The sequence below is a fragment of the Trichomonascus vanleenenianus genome, assembly GCF_965637985.1.
Source record: "Trichomonascus vanleenenianus strain CLIB 3782 genome assembly, contig: TRVA0_017S, whole genome shotgun sequence".
In the NCBI taxonomy this organism is placed as follows: domain Eukaryota; kingdom Fungi; phylum Ascomycota; class Dipodascomycetes; order Dipodascales; family Trichomonascaceae; genus Blastobotrys; species Blastobotrys vanleenenianus.
In genome coordinates, this window is record NW_027481870.1 from 48,243 (window position 1) to 62,879 (window position 14,637).

Consider the following 14,637-nt stretch of genomic DNA (forward strand, 5'->3'; position numbering starts at 1 on the left):
ACCACCTAGAATACCACTGGGTTTACGCTACCCAACTGTTTGCATTGCTCTCCATATTGTGAGTTCAGCCAGATAAAATTTAGCGAATTGGTCGGCCGTAGGAATTATCGTAGATACTTCATTTTCAGCGCGGAGCTAGCAATTAGAGTAGTGAAACAAAAACGAATATTGACAATTGAATGCTCGCAAACATTAAAGTACATTGATTTAAATAGAGAGACTATTTCTCGATCAACCCCATCATCTGGTGGAGCTTTTCTACCTCGGTAGGGCTCACGACTGGACCTCTGCCACGTGATTCCGCATTCCACTTGTCTATGAGATAGACTAAATCACTGGCTAACCGTCTAATAGCCTGTGGTTCGTCGAATGGATGTTCTTGTCGTTCCATGAGATCATTGATGATGTGATAGAGCTGCTCGAACGTCATTCCGGCGTTTAGGAAGGTGTCAATGACCCACCCTCTCGGAGTCGCCTGCTCCAATGCATATATCTCCAGCTGCGGCACGAGGTAATCGGTGGGGAAAACAAACTCGGAGAGCTTGAACTTCTGGCCAAGACGCTGCACGACGCTCGAGACGTGCTCGTATCCCTCTTCCATAGCCGCGTTACGCTGAATGAGCTTGCTCCAGCATCTCGTGATCTCATCACTACCTCGGTGATCACTAACCTCGAAGATGGCGAGGCAGATCTCGTAGTACTCCAGAGGGTCAGCATAGTCATTGAACAAGTCGCTAACTGACATGATCTTGCCGTTGAGTTCCTTCAAGGTCAGCTCGCGCTGCTCCTCCTCAAATCGGTCATCTTCTGCGACTGCTTGGAGAATGTCGTACTGTATGACGGCAATCTCAAGCAGCTCCTGTATGCTTACCTGAAGCTGGAGCATCGCCTGACGCATCATTGGCGTGCTAAGCTCAGAATTGGTATATCCAGAAGCTCGCGACAGGTACTCGATCCTAGATGAGAGCGAGATATCAAAATCACTTCGCACGAGATCGAGAAGAACCTCGGCAGCCCCGTAGTAATCTCCCTGCCTAAAGCTGTAGACCCATAGCAAGTCGGCAATTCCGATACTATTCTTGGCGTTAGTTCGGAGATATGGAAGGATGTAAGGGGTTTTGACGCTCAGCAGCCGCTCGTCCAGTCCCTGAGACAGGAACCAGTCATAGAAAGCGTAGTGGAACACCTCGTCATTGGAATTGAAGCAGATGGCGTATGTGTCGTCCCGCATCCTGTTCATTGGCTCATGGCCGAAAGTAGTACCCAGCTCCGAGTTGTTGTTGGTGCCATTGACAACACTGGCATCAGTAGCAGCAGTCTCACTAGCCGTCTCATCGTCAGCCTTGACATCGGCAATTGACAGCACATTGAAGATCAGCTGGTAAATCTGCAGTCGCTTCTCATAAAGACCGCTTCGGTTGTCTCCTGGCTGCTTGCCTTCGTGGAGGTAGCCGAGAGCTAGGTTCCCTCGGTCTACTTCGCTTGCTACCGAGAGGGCGATCTGCACTGCTCCGGGGAAGTACTTAAGATCCACAAACTCATTAATCGCCTCCTTGAGAGTTTCGAAATGAACGGCGCCAGCAGCTCTCTGGAACATTCGCACAGACTCGTTGAGGTTCTGGATTTTGAGGTCGTTATCGTTTGCACCAGCAACCTTAGCCTTACGCAGATATTCGAGCGCCTTGTAAGTGATAACATCGGTGCTTGAGCAGTACCCCTCGCATCGGTCCTGAAGGATCTTGGAAATGGTGTCAACAGACACGCCCTCGGCAATGCTTCGGTTGACCAAACAAGTAACAAGCTCCTTTGCGAGCTCAATACCCTCTGCAGTAGTAAAGAAGCTCTTGAAGGTCAGTTCACTCATCTTCTTTCTATGCTCCTCGGTGAGGTAGCTCATAATGGCCTCAATACCGAGCGCGACATTAGCCGTCTCGTCAAGGAGCAAGAGGAGGAAGGCGATTCCTTCTCGAATGCTCTTGACAAGTTTCACTAGCGCATCAAGACCACGATGCTCCGCCTGCTGAGCCAGTTCATCGGCACGCGAGGAGCTGGAGAGAAGAGAGCTCTCTAGTCCACCCATGAGACCATCAATGAATGCACGGTTTCGCTCAAGGAACTCACTAACCTCGAACAGGCTCAGCTGTACCATCTCTAGAGATTTCTTATCGGCACCCAGAGAAAAAATCTCCTTGCCCTTTTGGGAGCCGCTATCAGGCTGTTTGGTGATTTTAAAGACCTTGAGCGTCCAAATGTTTCGGACAATTCGAGAGACGTAGGTAGCTAACCCATCGAATCGGCCACTGAGTCGAACCATGTCGCCATTGCCGCCAGCGGTGGCCGCAGCAGCGCCAGCCAACTGGTTGAAACCTCCATACATTTCCTTGCCGCCGCTGACAGCATAGCTTACCTCATCGCCAATTCGCAAGAATGGCTTACCTCCAAGTTCAATATACACTTTAGTAGCAAAGTCACGCTCGTTAGCTGCTGCTGCAGGTACCGCCAGAGTGGTGGTGGCTCGGGAGGCTACACTGAGCGCATTGGCACAAGTCTCGGCACGGCCGTAAATCTCGTAGAATGGCCGAACGTCATGGCCCAAGTTCTCAAAGATCTGAGACGGATACTGACGCGTGAAGATATGGACACCGGTGTTAGTGAGGATAGCAATCTGGGATGCCGGCTGGGTATACTGAGCAGCGCACTCATTGCCAAACCCTTCTGGCGTATTAGTAGCCTGGAACGGCTTGGAGATGAGTGCGACCGCCTGGACGTAACCTTCAACTGGGAGGAAACACGCAGTTTCGCAGAAGGGCGGTACTGCCGCTGGACTGTCCGCGAGCTGGTGGATGACTCGTCCAGTGTCGAGGGAGCTGACAAACACTCGGTCACCGCCGCCTCCAGCCTCCTCTTTTTGTGGCACAACAGAAAAGAAGTGGCCAGGCTCAAAGATGCGCGAGGTTGGCTTAGTGTCCAGCAGCAGCTTCGACTGGTTTGGGGGGACAGTGATCTCGCTCGAGGGAGGGAATCGAATCTGGATCACTTGCATGGTAGTTGGCGGAGCGTCGCTGTTGTTGAATCCAAACATAAGCGATCGCGCCGCTCGCAGATAGAGCCGGCAGCCGGTAGAGGAGATTGCAATGAGGTGGATCTGGGCCGACTCCTGTCGCTGGACGGCGTGAATAGACACAATCTGGAGGTTCTTGCCGATAAGCGATGGCTGGGATTGCGGCTGTGATGCCGATGGCTGGTTCTTGTCTTCGGCATTGATCATCTGCAAGTGCGAGAGCATCTGGTTGACGGTGTATGTAATTGATAGGTTAAGATCATTCTTGCTGCCCATGTGGTAGACTCGAACAGTAGACTTGGAAGACAGAGTGTACAGAAGTGAACGCGAATCGTCGACGACCATCTGGGTAATGTACTCAGGCGCGGACGGCGAAATGAGAGAACCAAGCACAGGAACGCCCTTGAGCTTATCCTGCTCGCCGCCAGAAAATCCTGGGAAAGAGAAGCTTGGCATCAAGACAGCCGCCAGGCCATTTCTAGTGTGGCACACCTTGGAGGACTTGCCGCGGAACCACGTTTCGACGTTGGAGTACACCACCTCCCAGATGTTAACGCCGTCCCCATGCCCGGAGAAGAAGATTCTGCCAGTCTTGTCACTTCCGACGATGTTGTTTACGTCAATTCCTTTAGTGGACACAACCATGCCCGTGTCGTAGAGCTGGAACTCGGTCTTGGTATCGGCCACGGCGAGAATGTATAGCTCGAGGGGCGTGCTCAGCACGAGAAGGTAATTGACCGTTTCGGTAAATGTGCCAGGCTTAGGCTTGACGAGGCTAACTCCAATAATAGTGTGGGTGATATCCTCAAAAGTCAGAAAGTCCTCTCCGCTTTTGTAGTTCCAGAAGTAGAGTCTATTGTCGACAGTGATCCACGCACGTTCGATCTCCGGGAAAATGCCCATTCTAGTATAGCATTCGGTCTCTACGGTCATTGTTAGCACCAATTCTCCAATGTCCTCGCAAAATAAAGCGACTTACGGTTGTACTGATCAAAGATCGCGTCGGGGATGTTGACAAAGTTAGTTCGTTGGAACGGCACCAACGCGCCCAAATCATACGGCGATTCGGCAAATAAATATTCAGACGACTGTCCTTGCATGATGATGCGGTCGAGTTCCGGGAATTTCTTGTCTTTTTCCAGGTAGTTGTCGATGAACTCAGCCGCCAGATCGAGTGGCCGCGACAGTTTCTTGAGCTCGGCCACGTTGATCGTGCCAATGTTGCTGATTTTCTTCTGCTGCTGCTGCATTGGGTTCGACACGGCCAGCCCGGCGCCTAGTGGTCGAGCCAGCATGCTCTGGGCCGCTGGCTGTGGTTGTTGAGCTTGCTGCTGAGCTTTGAACGTCGGGTATAGGTTACCACTACCGCCAATCTGCGACTGCGATTGGATCGGTGGGGGCTGGACATATCCTCTTCCCATTGATCCATCTCCCGATGGTTTCAACTTCGAGAAGGATGAATCCATCGACATCATTATCAACGAGAGTATGGAATTTTGTGTGTGTATTGTTTTCCTCAAAAATGTCAGGTTTTTTTTTTCGCATCGCGCGTCGTAAACATAGTCCCAACCGCTCAGTTGATCTCACTATTATCCGTTGATATTGATCTCACTATGACCCGTTAAAATTGATCTCACTATGACCAGTTGATACTGATCTCACTATGATAGATCGAGATATTCTATCTAGGTATATTATAGTTGATTAACAACCTTGATTAGAGTCCGAGTAATAGTAGTATACTTGATGTTTCGAGCTTGTTCTACAGTAATGGGAGGACTAATCTGAAGAGTGCTAGTTGTGTACTATGCCGATTGGATATTGTGGGATATCTATTTACTGATCTAGCAAGTGCGTATAGATCCGCGCTCCCCATAGTATTCAAATCTTAGGAATCGGAAAGATATTTGCATACTCTCCAGTTACCGGTAATTGGCAACTGGAAGAATAGCTAATATGGGGGGCCAGCCCCCCAAACCCCCCGAAGCTCCGCTCCGCGGAGGTCAGTAGTCTCTGGCAATTGCTAAGCAAATTATGGCATGTGTACTAGGCGGGATATCTAACCGATAGATCCTCCGTGACCCCCATGCAAACTCCACGCTCATCCCTATTCCCCCACGACCCCATATTTTTATTCGCATATCCTATAACTGGTCATATCCTCAAGCTCCTTGAATAATTTTTACCTTGAATAGTTTTTACTCTTTACTGTAGGAAAATATGATTAAAATTCACCAAGCTATTCGCGCTGAAAAATTAGAAAGGCGAGTGCGGCTTAGAACGCCTCACCGCACGGCTTTACACCATTGAAAAATTTCAACAGCTGCTACAGACCGGCACGCACAGTAAATGTAGAAAAGCCTACGCGTGCTACATAATTGAACAATCCCAGCAAAATACGTAATTTAACCCCAGAAATATGGCTTCTATACGGCTGAACATTAATTAACATTTGGAGAAAGGCAAAATGGCCCGCCGACTGAGGGAATATCGGTAATGACGACATCACCAAAAATCGGCTACGGCATATGTGAATTGTGGAGTCCGTTTCGGCCGCTCGGCCCAAGCAGGGTCTTCCCTGGAAAAAAAAAAGCACAATTGGCGAGATGATGCACATCCGAGGAAAGGACACGTATGTACCGATCCTCCCCAGTGTAGAGTGGGCACTACGTCGGCGTCACATATGGTGGATGGAAGAAAGGATGTCGGAAAAAACTAGCCGAGGTGGTTGAAACATTTCATCGGCCAGCCGCCAATCACATCTCACAGTCCGCCAGGCAAACGGTACCAAAATGAGATCCCGACGAAAAAAAATAAAAAAAGTAAAAGACCCAAGGTTCAATCAGCGGGTTTAATTCAATTCCGTATTTCCCCCGTTTTTTGATCCCCAGATTCGCTTTTCGGGTCCGGATTTATCGGTATAACATTTTCCCTTCCCGACCGGGAAGTCGTGTAACCACTACCTACTGGCCCAATATTTGGCCATTACTGCTACCGGAGATGAAGTCAGATCCGCTGCGTTTTTACGGCGCCGTACCATTTCCTTTCGGGGACAGTCCGTCAGACAGGGCTGTCGACGGATCTCCGGGCCTTCCGCATCACTCCCAGCATTTGCGTTTTTCCGACCTTCCTCTAGAGGAAATTGACAGTACCGTCACGCGGCAGCAGCAAGAGGCAGCAGCAGGTCCCCTACGTAGTGTCGCGAGAGTCGTATAGTACGTGCCTCAAACGGCCGACGTCGGATATTAAAAAGTAATTGAGACAGCATTTTCCTTCAGTCCGAGGGAGTTCCTGGGGGTAGAATCGCCAACATTTTAGGCGCTCTCTTATATCATATGCTATGTGTACCCCATGATCTGATCCGTGGAGAAGCTCTTCTTCGGTTTCTTCAGTTTGCTTCTTTTCACACACACACACACCCCGTCTCGTATCCTTCACCTTTGAGTGAGTACGTACTGCACACCCACCGAGTATGGCGGCTATGAACACTCGGAGCGATGGGGCCCCGTACGCAGCAGGTGCGCGCGCGCAGCTTTTTCTCCCAACCGGCAGGGCGAGGCTGGCGGGTGCCTGGGATTACTACGGGGGGACTACCATTTACGCAAGGCTGGGTTCCGGCCAGCCGTAGTCCCGGATTAATGTAGGAAGATCAAGAGGACAGAAAAAGAAACTGACGACACAGCGACCCTACTCTCCGGGTAGCTTGCGTAGGAACGACCAGAAAAGGGGAGGAAAAAAAATTGTCTATATAAACGGCGGCTCCCCCCTTGCATTGCGGCGGCTTTTTTCTCTCTTCACTTCCTTCTGTGAAAACAAAGCGTAGCTAAAAAATTCAGTAGACATGTCCCTTCGAGCATTGAATTCTATGCGCGTCTCTTCCAAGTCGCTGTACGCTCTTACTACTCGAGCGTACTCTACCGGTAAGGAGCAGGTAAGTGATCAATCCATTGCAATATAATGTTGTATGAGAAAGGTTTGTGGGGAGATATACGAATTAGCATGCAAGACACTACCCGGGGAATAAACAAGCGTCTGTTCACGAGGACCTTTTGTCTGGTTGAAATTTGATTTGGGGAGAAAAAGACGGCAAATTGATGAATTTCAATTGAGTTTTGACTTCCTCCCCCCACACGCGTTGCAATCTTAAAAAAAATTGGAGACTGGATGTTTCGGCTTTCAATCATTTTGCAATGCTAATTGAGGATTCATTTTTTGGCCAACAATCGAGGTTGCTCTCTTTCTCTTTTCCCTTTTGTTTCGGATAAACTAAAAGGGTGGCTGCCAATCTGTCTCTCGATTGATTGATCCCACCCAACACAACACAATACGCTTGTATATATCGGACGGGTTGGGAAGTGACGCTTCCCAACAACTTGCGGGCGTGCATGAAGATTCAATTATCGTGACCAGAGCTTTTTTTTTTGCGGAATTGAACGGGATGGCTAACGATAATTTTTTGTAGACCCTTAAGGACCGATTTGCTGAGCTCCTCCCAGAGAAGATTGAGCAGATCAAGAAGCTCCGAAAGGAGCACGGCAGTGCTGTTCTCGGCGAGGTGACCCTCGACCAGGTGTACGGTGGCCAGCGAGGCATCAAGGCCCTCGTCTGGGAGGGTTCCGTCCTTGACGCCGAGGAGGGCATCCGATTCCGAGGCAAGACCATTCCAGAATTGCAGAAGGAGCTTCCAAAGGCCCCAGGCGGCACCGAGCCATTGCCAGAGGGTTTGTTCTGGCTGCTGCTCACCGGCGAGGTCCCATCCGAGGCCCAGGTGCGAGCCCTCTCTGCCGAGTTTGCCGCTCGATCTGAGATTCCAAAGCACGTCAAGGACATTATTGACCGATCCCCACCATCTCTCCACCCAATGGCCCAGCTGTCGATGGCCGTGACCGCTCTCGAGTCTGAGTCCATGTTCACCAAGGCCTACGAGAAGGGTGTCAGCAAGAAGGACTACTGGCTCTACGCTTACGAGGACGCCATTGACCTTATTGCCAAGCTGCCAACCATTGCCGCTCGAATCTACCGAAACGTTTTCCACGACGGCAAGGTTGCTGCTATCAACGCCAACGCCGATTTGGCCCAGAACTTCTCTACCCAGCTCGGCTTTGGCGACAACAAGGAGTTCAACGAGCTCATGCGACTCTACCTTACTATCCACGCTGACCACGAGGGCGGCAACGTTTCTGCCCACACCACCCACTTGGTTGGCTCTGCCCTCTCTTCTCCATTCCTTTCCGTGGCGGCTGGCCTCAACGGTCTGGCTGGTCCTCTCCACGGTAAGGCCAACCAGGAGGTGCTGGAGTGGATCTTGGAGATGAAGTCCAAGATCGGCTCCAACGTTTCCAAGGCTGACATTGAGAAGTACCTGTGGGACACCCTCAACGCTGGCCGAGTCGTTCCAGGTTACGGCCACGCCGTCTTGCGAAAGACCGACCCACGATACACCGCCCAGCGAGAGTTCGCCCTCAAGCACATGCCAGACTACGACCTGTTCCACCTTGTCTCGACCATCTACGAGGTTGCCCCAGGCGTTCTCACCAAGCACGGCAAGACCAAGAACCCATGGCCAAACGTGGACTCTCACTCTGGTGTTCTGCTCCAGTACTACGGCCTCACTGAGCAGTCCTTCTACACTGTCCTGTTCGGTGTCTCTCGAGCCATTGGTGTCCTCCCACAGATCATCATTGACCGTGCCGTTGGTATGCCAATTGAGCGACCAAAGTCCTTCTCCACCGAGAAGTACGCTGAGCTCGTTGGCGCCAAGTTGTAAATTTTATTTATTTAACGAAACTGAAATGTATAATGAACTTTTAGTTAGATTAAAATTGATGTATCTATCCGCCCTGCGCCCCTTCCAGTTCCCGTGGCTCTGGTTCAACTCTCCGTCGTAGCGGACCCTCAGCCCAATTGCTCTACTGTGTATTCGAGGGCCAGCCCTCGAGCTCCCGTAGTTGGGGGCTCTGCCCCCAAACCCCCGTCCCAAGAGCCTCTTCAATTCACTCTCCGCGTAGCGGAGTCCCAGGGGGGTTTGGGGGGACTGGTCCCCCCAATTACTATGGGAGGAGATTGATTCGAGAGCCAGCCCTTGAGCTCCCGTGGATGGGAGCTCTGCCCCCAAACCCCCTATCATATCAACCAAATCTCCGCGTAGTGGAGCCCCAGGGGGGTTTGGGGGGACTGGTCCCCCCAATTGCTACAGGTGAAGTGGATAGACCTTGGCGGAGGGGTGATAAATAACAAACTTGAAAACCTAATAATAAATAAAGAGCCTTGTACGTAAAATAATAAAAAAGATGGCGGTTTAGAGGCTACCAAAGGTATTCTCGCCCGAGTAGGTCACGTAGAGGAACCCGTCCTTATCCTTGTGTTCCTCGTAGATGGAGGTCATGAGCGCGGCTGTTGGCGGAAGCACGTCGTCAACGAAGATGAAAATGGCCTTTTCTGGCGCCAGCTTGATGCGCTTTCGAATGACATAGACAAACTGGCCCACGGTCAGGTCGGACGGGACAAGATACTTCTTCTTATCAATCTGGGGAATGTCGCTCTTCTCCACCTTCTCACAAATCACTGGAATCCGGTCAGTGTATTTATGTCTAATGCGGTCGGCCTCGGCCTTTCGCGCCTCGAACGGATGCTCGTCCTTGAACTTGGATCTCATCTTTCTTCACTTGGTTAGCAAGAGGGTACCCCCGGTGGCAACACAAAATATAAATCTATTTTATACACAACCAATTCTTTTAAGACACCGTACCTTTTCTATTCAAAAAATTGCCAATTAAAGAAGACGATAGAACACACAGCGGGCTGAACAGAGAATGGTAAATCGAACTCGTGCGCGGCGTGGTGTGTGGAAGTGGAGCTGGGGCCTTACAAGCAACTTAAATACCCGCGATAGCGCAGCCGCTGGGAACAGATGATCTAATCGATAGTGCGGGCTGCTGATAGCATCCCCAACGCGCGCATATCTGAGACCCTGCCCTGCGTACATTACGGGCCAATTTTGTAAGGGGAGCAGGTCACGTTGCCACAGGCAGCACGTGCTATTCACATGACCAGTCCATTTGCTGAGCCATTGTTAGCCATGTTGACGAGTCGCCAGGTCGATATATATATATTTTAGCGCTCTAAGGTGCCGGTTCGCAATTGGCGGTGTGTCGCGTGCGGAGTACGGTAGGTTATACAGTCTTTATCGCGGAATCGCCCGTGCGCTCGCGGAAGAGACACTTTAAATTTTCTATCATTTGGGAAGGTTAGGCTGCGCAACGATTTGGAGTGTAATGCCATCGGTGCGAGTTAGGCCTATTGATAAGATTGCAAAGGCCACGGCCGCTTGCTCGGTAGCAGTATGTTTGTATATTTGTAGATGTAATAAGTGATCTAACCGGAGTAAGAGTGCTGCATACGGCCAGTGCATCCTGGCAAACTATACTGCTGTAGCGCCTGATATGTGCGCCAAAGAGTTTGCCGAATTCAGACGATGCGTTCAGGAAAAGGTAAGTGTGCCATTAATCATTAACAACGATTCATTGGGCTAATTGTATTTAGCTTGGACGAAAGTGGTAACTGTATATATATAGCTTGGATAAAAAAGGTTATAGTCTGGTATTTATTAGATCAATAGCGGCAATTGAATGCTCTGGTTCATTTACGTTGTTATAGTACACTTTGATTAATCCTCCGCAACGAATCCTCCGCGCAGCGGAGCTACGGGGGTGTGGGGGCTGGCCCCCACAAAGGCCATAGACTGTGGGAATACTAAAAGATCAATTGAGTGTGGAATTAATAGTGTATGTCTACCAAAAGAATCTACAACTTGAGCAGTCGGAGTCGGAAGGTGGTGTCACCAATCTCCTGGTCCTCCTCGCCAATCAAGCCCTCAACGGACTCGGTGAAGTCCTGCAGCGGTCGTCGCAGAGTCTTCTCGACAAGGTCGCTGTGCTTCATCAAACAGGCCCTCAAGTCGTACGGATCGTTAGTAATCTGCACCTCGACCTGAACCTCGTCGGTCTGCTCGAGGCCAAGCTTCTTTCGCAGTCGCTGGACTCGGTTGATGAATTCTCGCGCATTGGCCTCCGTCTTGAGGTCGTCGTAGATGTTGACATCCAAAATGATCAAGACGTCCTGGTCCGTGTGGACCTCCTTGCCGGCCTGGCCGTACTCCTCGCCAAGGCCTCGGATGACCTGCAGGTCGCCCTCAACAAGCTCAATGCCGTCGACAAAAATGACGCCCTCGGCCAGGTAGCCCTGGACGTCCTGGCTGGTGAGGTTTGGCAGCGCCTTCTTGACCTTGACCATGTCCTTTCGCAGCTTCTTGCCCAGAACCGGCCAGTCGGCCTGGGCCCGGTACTCGACAGAGTACTTCTCCTCGTCGCTGGTGAGGATCAAGTCTCGGATGTTGAGCTCATCAATGATGTAGCTTCGGAGAGAAGCAACATCCTCAAGGTACTGTGGGTCGGGGTGCAGAACCACCAGCTCCTTGAGTGGAGTCTTGAGGCCAATGGTCTTTCTCTCTCGGACGACTCGGCCCAGCTCAATGACTCGCTGCATTCGGCTGACCGCCCGCTCTACCGCCTCATCGGAGAGCTCCTTTCGCAGCTCTGGGTACTCAAGGAAGTGCACAGATCGCACGTCGCCATGCAAAACGCCCTCTGGGATAGACGGCCGCAGTCGCTGGTAGATGGTCTCCGACAGGAACGGCGTGAACGGAGCCATGGCCTTGGCGAAGGTGAAGAGCGCCTCGAACAGAGTGTTGAGCGCAACAACGGTGTCCTGCGGACCGTTCTCGCCCTTGAGTCGCGGTCGGTTGAGTCGGATGTACCAGTTAGTAAGCTCGTCAATGTGCTTCAGCAGACCCGGCACAACAGTGTAAAGTCGGTACTCCTGCATCTCGGTGTGGATGTGGCCCAGCAGGGTCTGCAGGGAAGCCAGGATCCACTTGTCCATGACGTTGTCGGACCGCAGGTTTGGATCGTACTTATAGTCAACGTTCGAAACCTTCTTAAGCAGAGCCACCTGGCCCTCCCAGAACTTGAACGAGTTCCACCATGGCAGAAGCACCTTGGACACAACCTCCTTGACGCCCTCCTCCTTGAACTTGAGCGTCTCGGCTCGCAGCACTGGAGAGTTGATCAAGTAGAGTCGCAGCGCGTCAGCACCGTACTTCTCGAGCACAATCAATGGATCCGGGTAGTTCTTGAGTCGCTTGGACATCTTCTTACCATCGGAAGCAAGCACGATACCGGTAACGACACAGTTCTGGAACGGAGACACCTTGAACAGGTGGTTACCCAGCACGGTAAGGGTGTAGAACCAACCTCGAGTCTGATCAAGACCCTCAGAGATGAAGTCGGCTGGGAAGCCCTTCTCGAACACGTCCTTGTTCTCAAACGGATAGTGTCGCGAGGCGTAAGGCATAGAGCCCGACTCGAACCAGCAGTCAAACACCTCCTCGACTCGTCGCAGCACACCCTTGCCCTTCTTGGATGGGATGGTGAGGTGATCAATGGACTCTCGGTGGATATCGGTGATGGACTGGTCGCCAGAGAGATCCCGCAGCTCCTGGATGGAGCCAATGCAGACAATCTCCTCGAAATCATCGCTCGCCCACAGCGGGATGGGGGTACCCCAGTATCGGTTTCGCGAGATGTTCCAGTCTCGCGCGTTCTTGATCCAGTTGGCGAATCGGCCCTCCTTGATGTTGTTAGGCACCCATCGCGACTTGTCAATGTTATCGAGCATGGTCGGGATGACCTCCTTAACTCGCACGAACCACGCCGGCACCATTCGGTACAGCAGCGGCGTGTCAGATCGCCAGCAGAATGGGTAGCTATGCGTAATCTGCGAGTCCACCAGAAGCCGTCCGTTGGCCTTGAGGTGCTTGATGATCTCCTTGTCGGCGGTCTTGACGTACTGGCCCTTGAAGTCTGGAACAGCCTCAGTGAAGCAGCCAACATCATCAACTGGGTTCGGCGGCTGTCGGTCCTCAGAGATGACGCCATTAGCGAAGGCAGCGTTGTAATCCTCCTCACCAAACGCTGGAGACTGGTGGACGATACCACTACCACTGTCGTCGGTAACGTAATCGGCAGTGATAACCTTGAAGCCGTAGTCCTTGAAGTCCTCGTAGAAGTAGTCAAACAATGGAACATACTTCTTATCCTTCAGCGCGGAACCCTTAAATCGGTCCACAACCTTGAACTTGGCCTTCTTGGGGTTCTTGTACAGCGTGGTGATCAACTTCTCGAGCAGAATGTAGTGGTCGCCAGTGTTCTCGTCCAGAATCTTGACGTACTCGAACTCCGGGTTCACAGCAAGCGCAATGTTCGACGGCAGGGTCCAAGGAGTAGTAGTCCACGCGACGAGCTTAACATTGGGGTCCTCCACAAGCGGGAATGCAATAGTCACCGCCGGATCCTGCACGTCCTTGTAGTTCTGCTGGGCCTCAAAGTTGGACAGAGGCGTAGTGCAACCGGTAGAATACGGCATGACTCGGTAACCCCGGTACACATTGTCCTTGGTGTACAGCTGGCTGAAAACCCACCACACAGACTCCATAAAGGTCGGGTACAAAGTCTTGTAGTCGTTCTCAAAGTCGATCCATCGACCGAGACGGCCAATGACGTGCTTCCACTCACTAGCGTATCGCATAACAATGGCCCGGCACTCTTCATTGTACTTGGCAATGCCCATCTTCATGACATCGTCCTTGCTCTTGATGTTAAGCTTCTTGTCAATCTCGTGCTCGACCGGCAATCCATGGGTATCCCAGCCGAACCGTCGCTCGACGTGGTGGCCCGTCATGTGCGCGTATCGCGGCACGATATCCTTGACAGTGGACGCCAGAATGTGGCCGTAATGCGGCGTGCCGGTAGCGAATGGTGGACCATCGTAGAACGTGAACGGCTCCTTATCCTTGTTCTGCTTGAGGGAGGTCTGGAAAGCATCAATCTCCTCCCACAGCTTCAGGACAACTTCTTCCTCTTTCGAGAAGTTCATTTTGACCTAGGCTTCTTCAAATTATCGAATAGCCCCTAAGCGTGTCAGTTCACAAGAATCTGATGTCGTCGTGAATTGTCACGAAATTGCCCAATGAGTAATTTTTATTTTTTTCTCGGCCCCACTCTCTCCGGTGAAATATTTCAGTCACGTGATAGAGTGCACGGCTGTGCGTTGACTTGTCAACAATTGAGCCGCGCATATTGCGGCGTGTTATTTGACTGCCCTCAGTGCACGAGGTCTGGGGAAGGTGGACGTCGATTGATCCCCAGACCCCGTGAGTTGGGGACCCCACTGATGTTCTAATACGTTTATGGCTTATGGGACACCATATGCCGTTACGGCGGGCTGCCATACAGAGTCGTAATGTCCGATATACTTACAGCTTTCGAAACCACAGGAATCTTGCCTTATGATTCATCTCAGCTCAGAGGGTATATTACAATTGAATGGTATTTAGTTTGATACCGCTTAGGTTCGTCCGGACTAGACAGTCAAGGATATTGGTGGCCTTGTCTCAATTCGAGGGCCAGCCCTCGAGCTCCCATAGCTCTGCTTCGCGGAGAAATGTGAAAGCCCTTTAA

General features: G+C 51.4%; 4 protein-coding genes across 4 annotated transcripts; 2 read left to right on the forward strand and 2 right to left on the reverse strand.

Annotated features, from left to right (window-relative positions):
- Nucleotides 1-220: 220 nt before the first annotated feature.
- On the reverse strand, nt 221-4,536 carry NUP170 (Nup170p; the record flags this gene model as incomplete). Its single annotated transcript, XM_076684592.1, has 2 exons — nt 221-3,984; nt 4,041-4,536. The coding sequence occupies 2 exons, from the start codon at nt 4,534-4,536 to the stop codon at nt 221-223; spliced, it is 4,260 nt and encodes a 1,419-aa protein (XP_076541102.1).
- A 2,366-nt stretch (nt 4,537-6,902) lies between these two features.
- On the forward strand, nt 6,903-8,828 carry CIT1 (citrate (Si)-synthase CIT1; the record flags this gene model as incomplete). The annotated part of the gene is made up of 2 exons (XM_076684593.1): nt 6,903-6,992; nt 7,524-8,828. 2 exons carry the CDS (start codon nt 6,903-6,905, stop codon nt 8,826-8,828), a joined length of 1,395 nt encoding a protein of 464 aa, XP_076541103.1.
- Nucleotides 8,829-10,335: 1,507 nt separating this feature from the next.
- On the forward strand, nt 10,336-10,621 carry TRVA0_017S00650 (uncharacterized protein; the record flags this gene model as incomplete). The annotated part of the gene is made up of 3 exons (XM_076684594.1): nt 10,336-10,401; nt 10,450-10,551; nt 10,604-10,621. The coding sequence occupies 3 exons, from the start codon at nt 10,336-10,338 to the stop codon at nt 10,619-10,621; spliced, it is 186 nt and encodes a 61-aa protein (XP_076541104.1).
- Nucleotides 10,622-10,864: 243 nt separating this feature from the next.
- Nucleotides 10,865-14,053, reverse strand: ILS1 (isoleucine--tRNA ligase ILS1; the record flags this gene model as incomplete). Its single annotated transcript, XM_076684595.1, has 1 exon — nt 10,865-14,053. The coding sequence occupies one exon, from the start codon at nt 14,051-14,053 to the stop codon at nt 10,865-10,867; it is 3,189 nt and encodes a 1,062-aa protein (XP_076541105.1).
- Between the last annotated feature and the right edge of the window lie 584 nt (nt 14,054-14,637).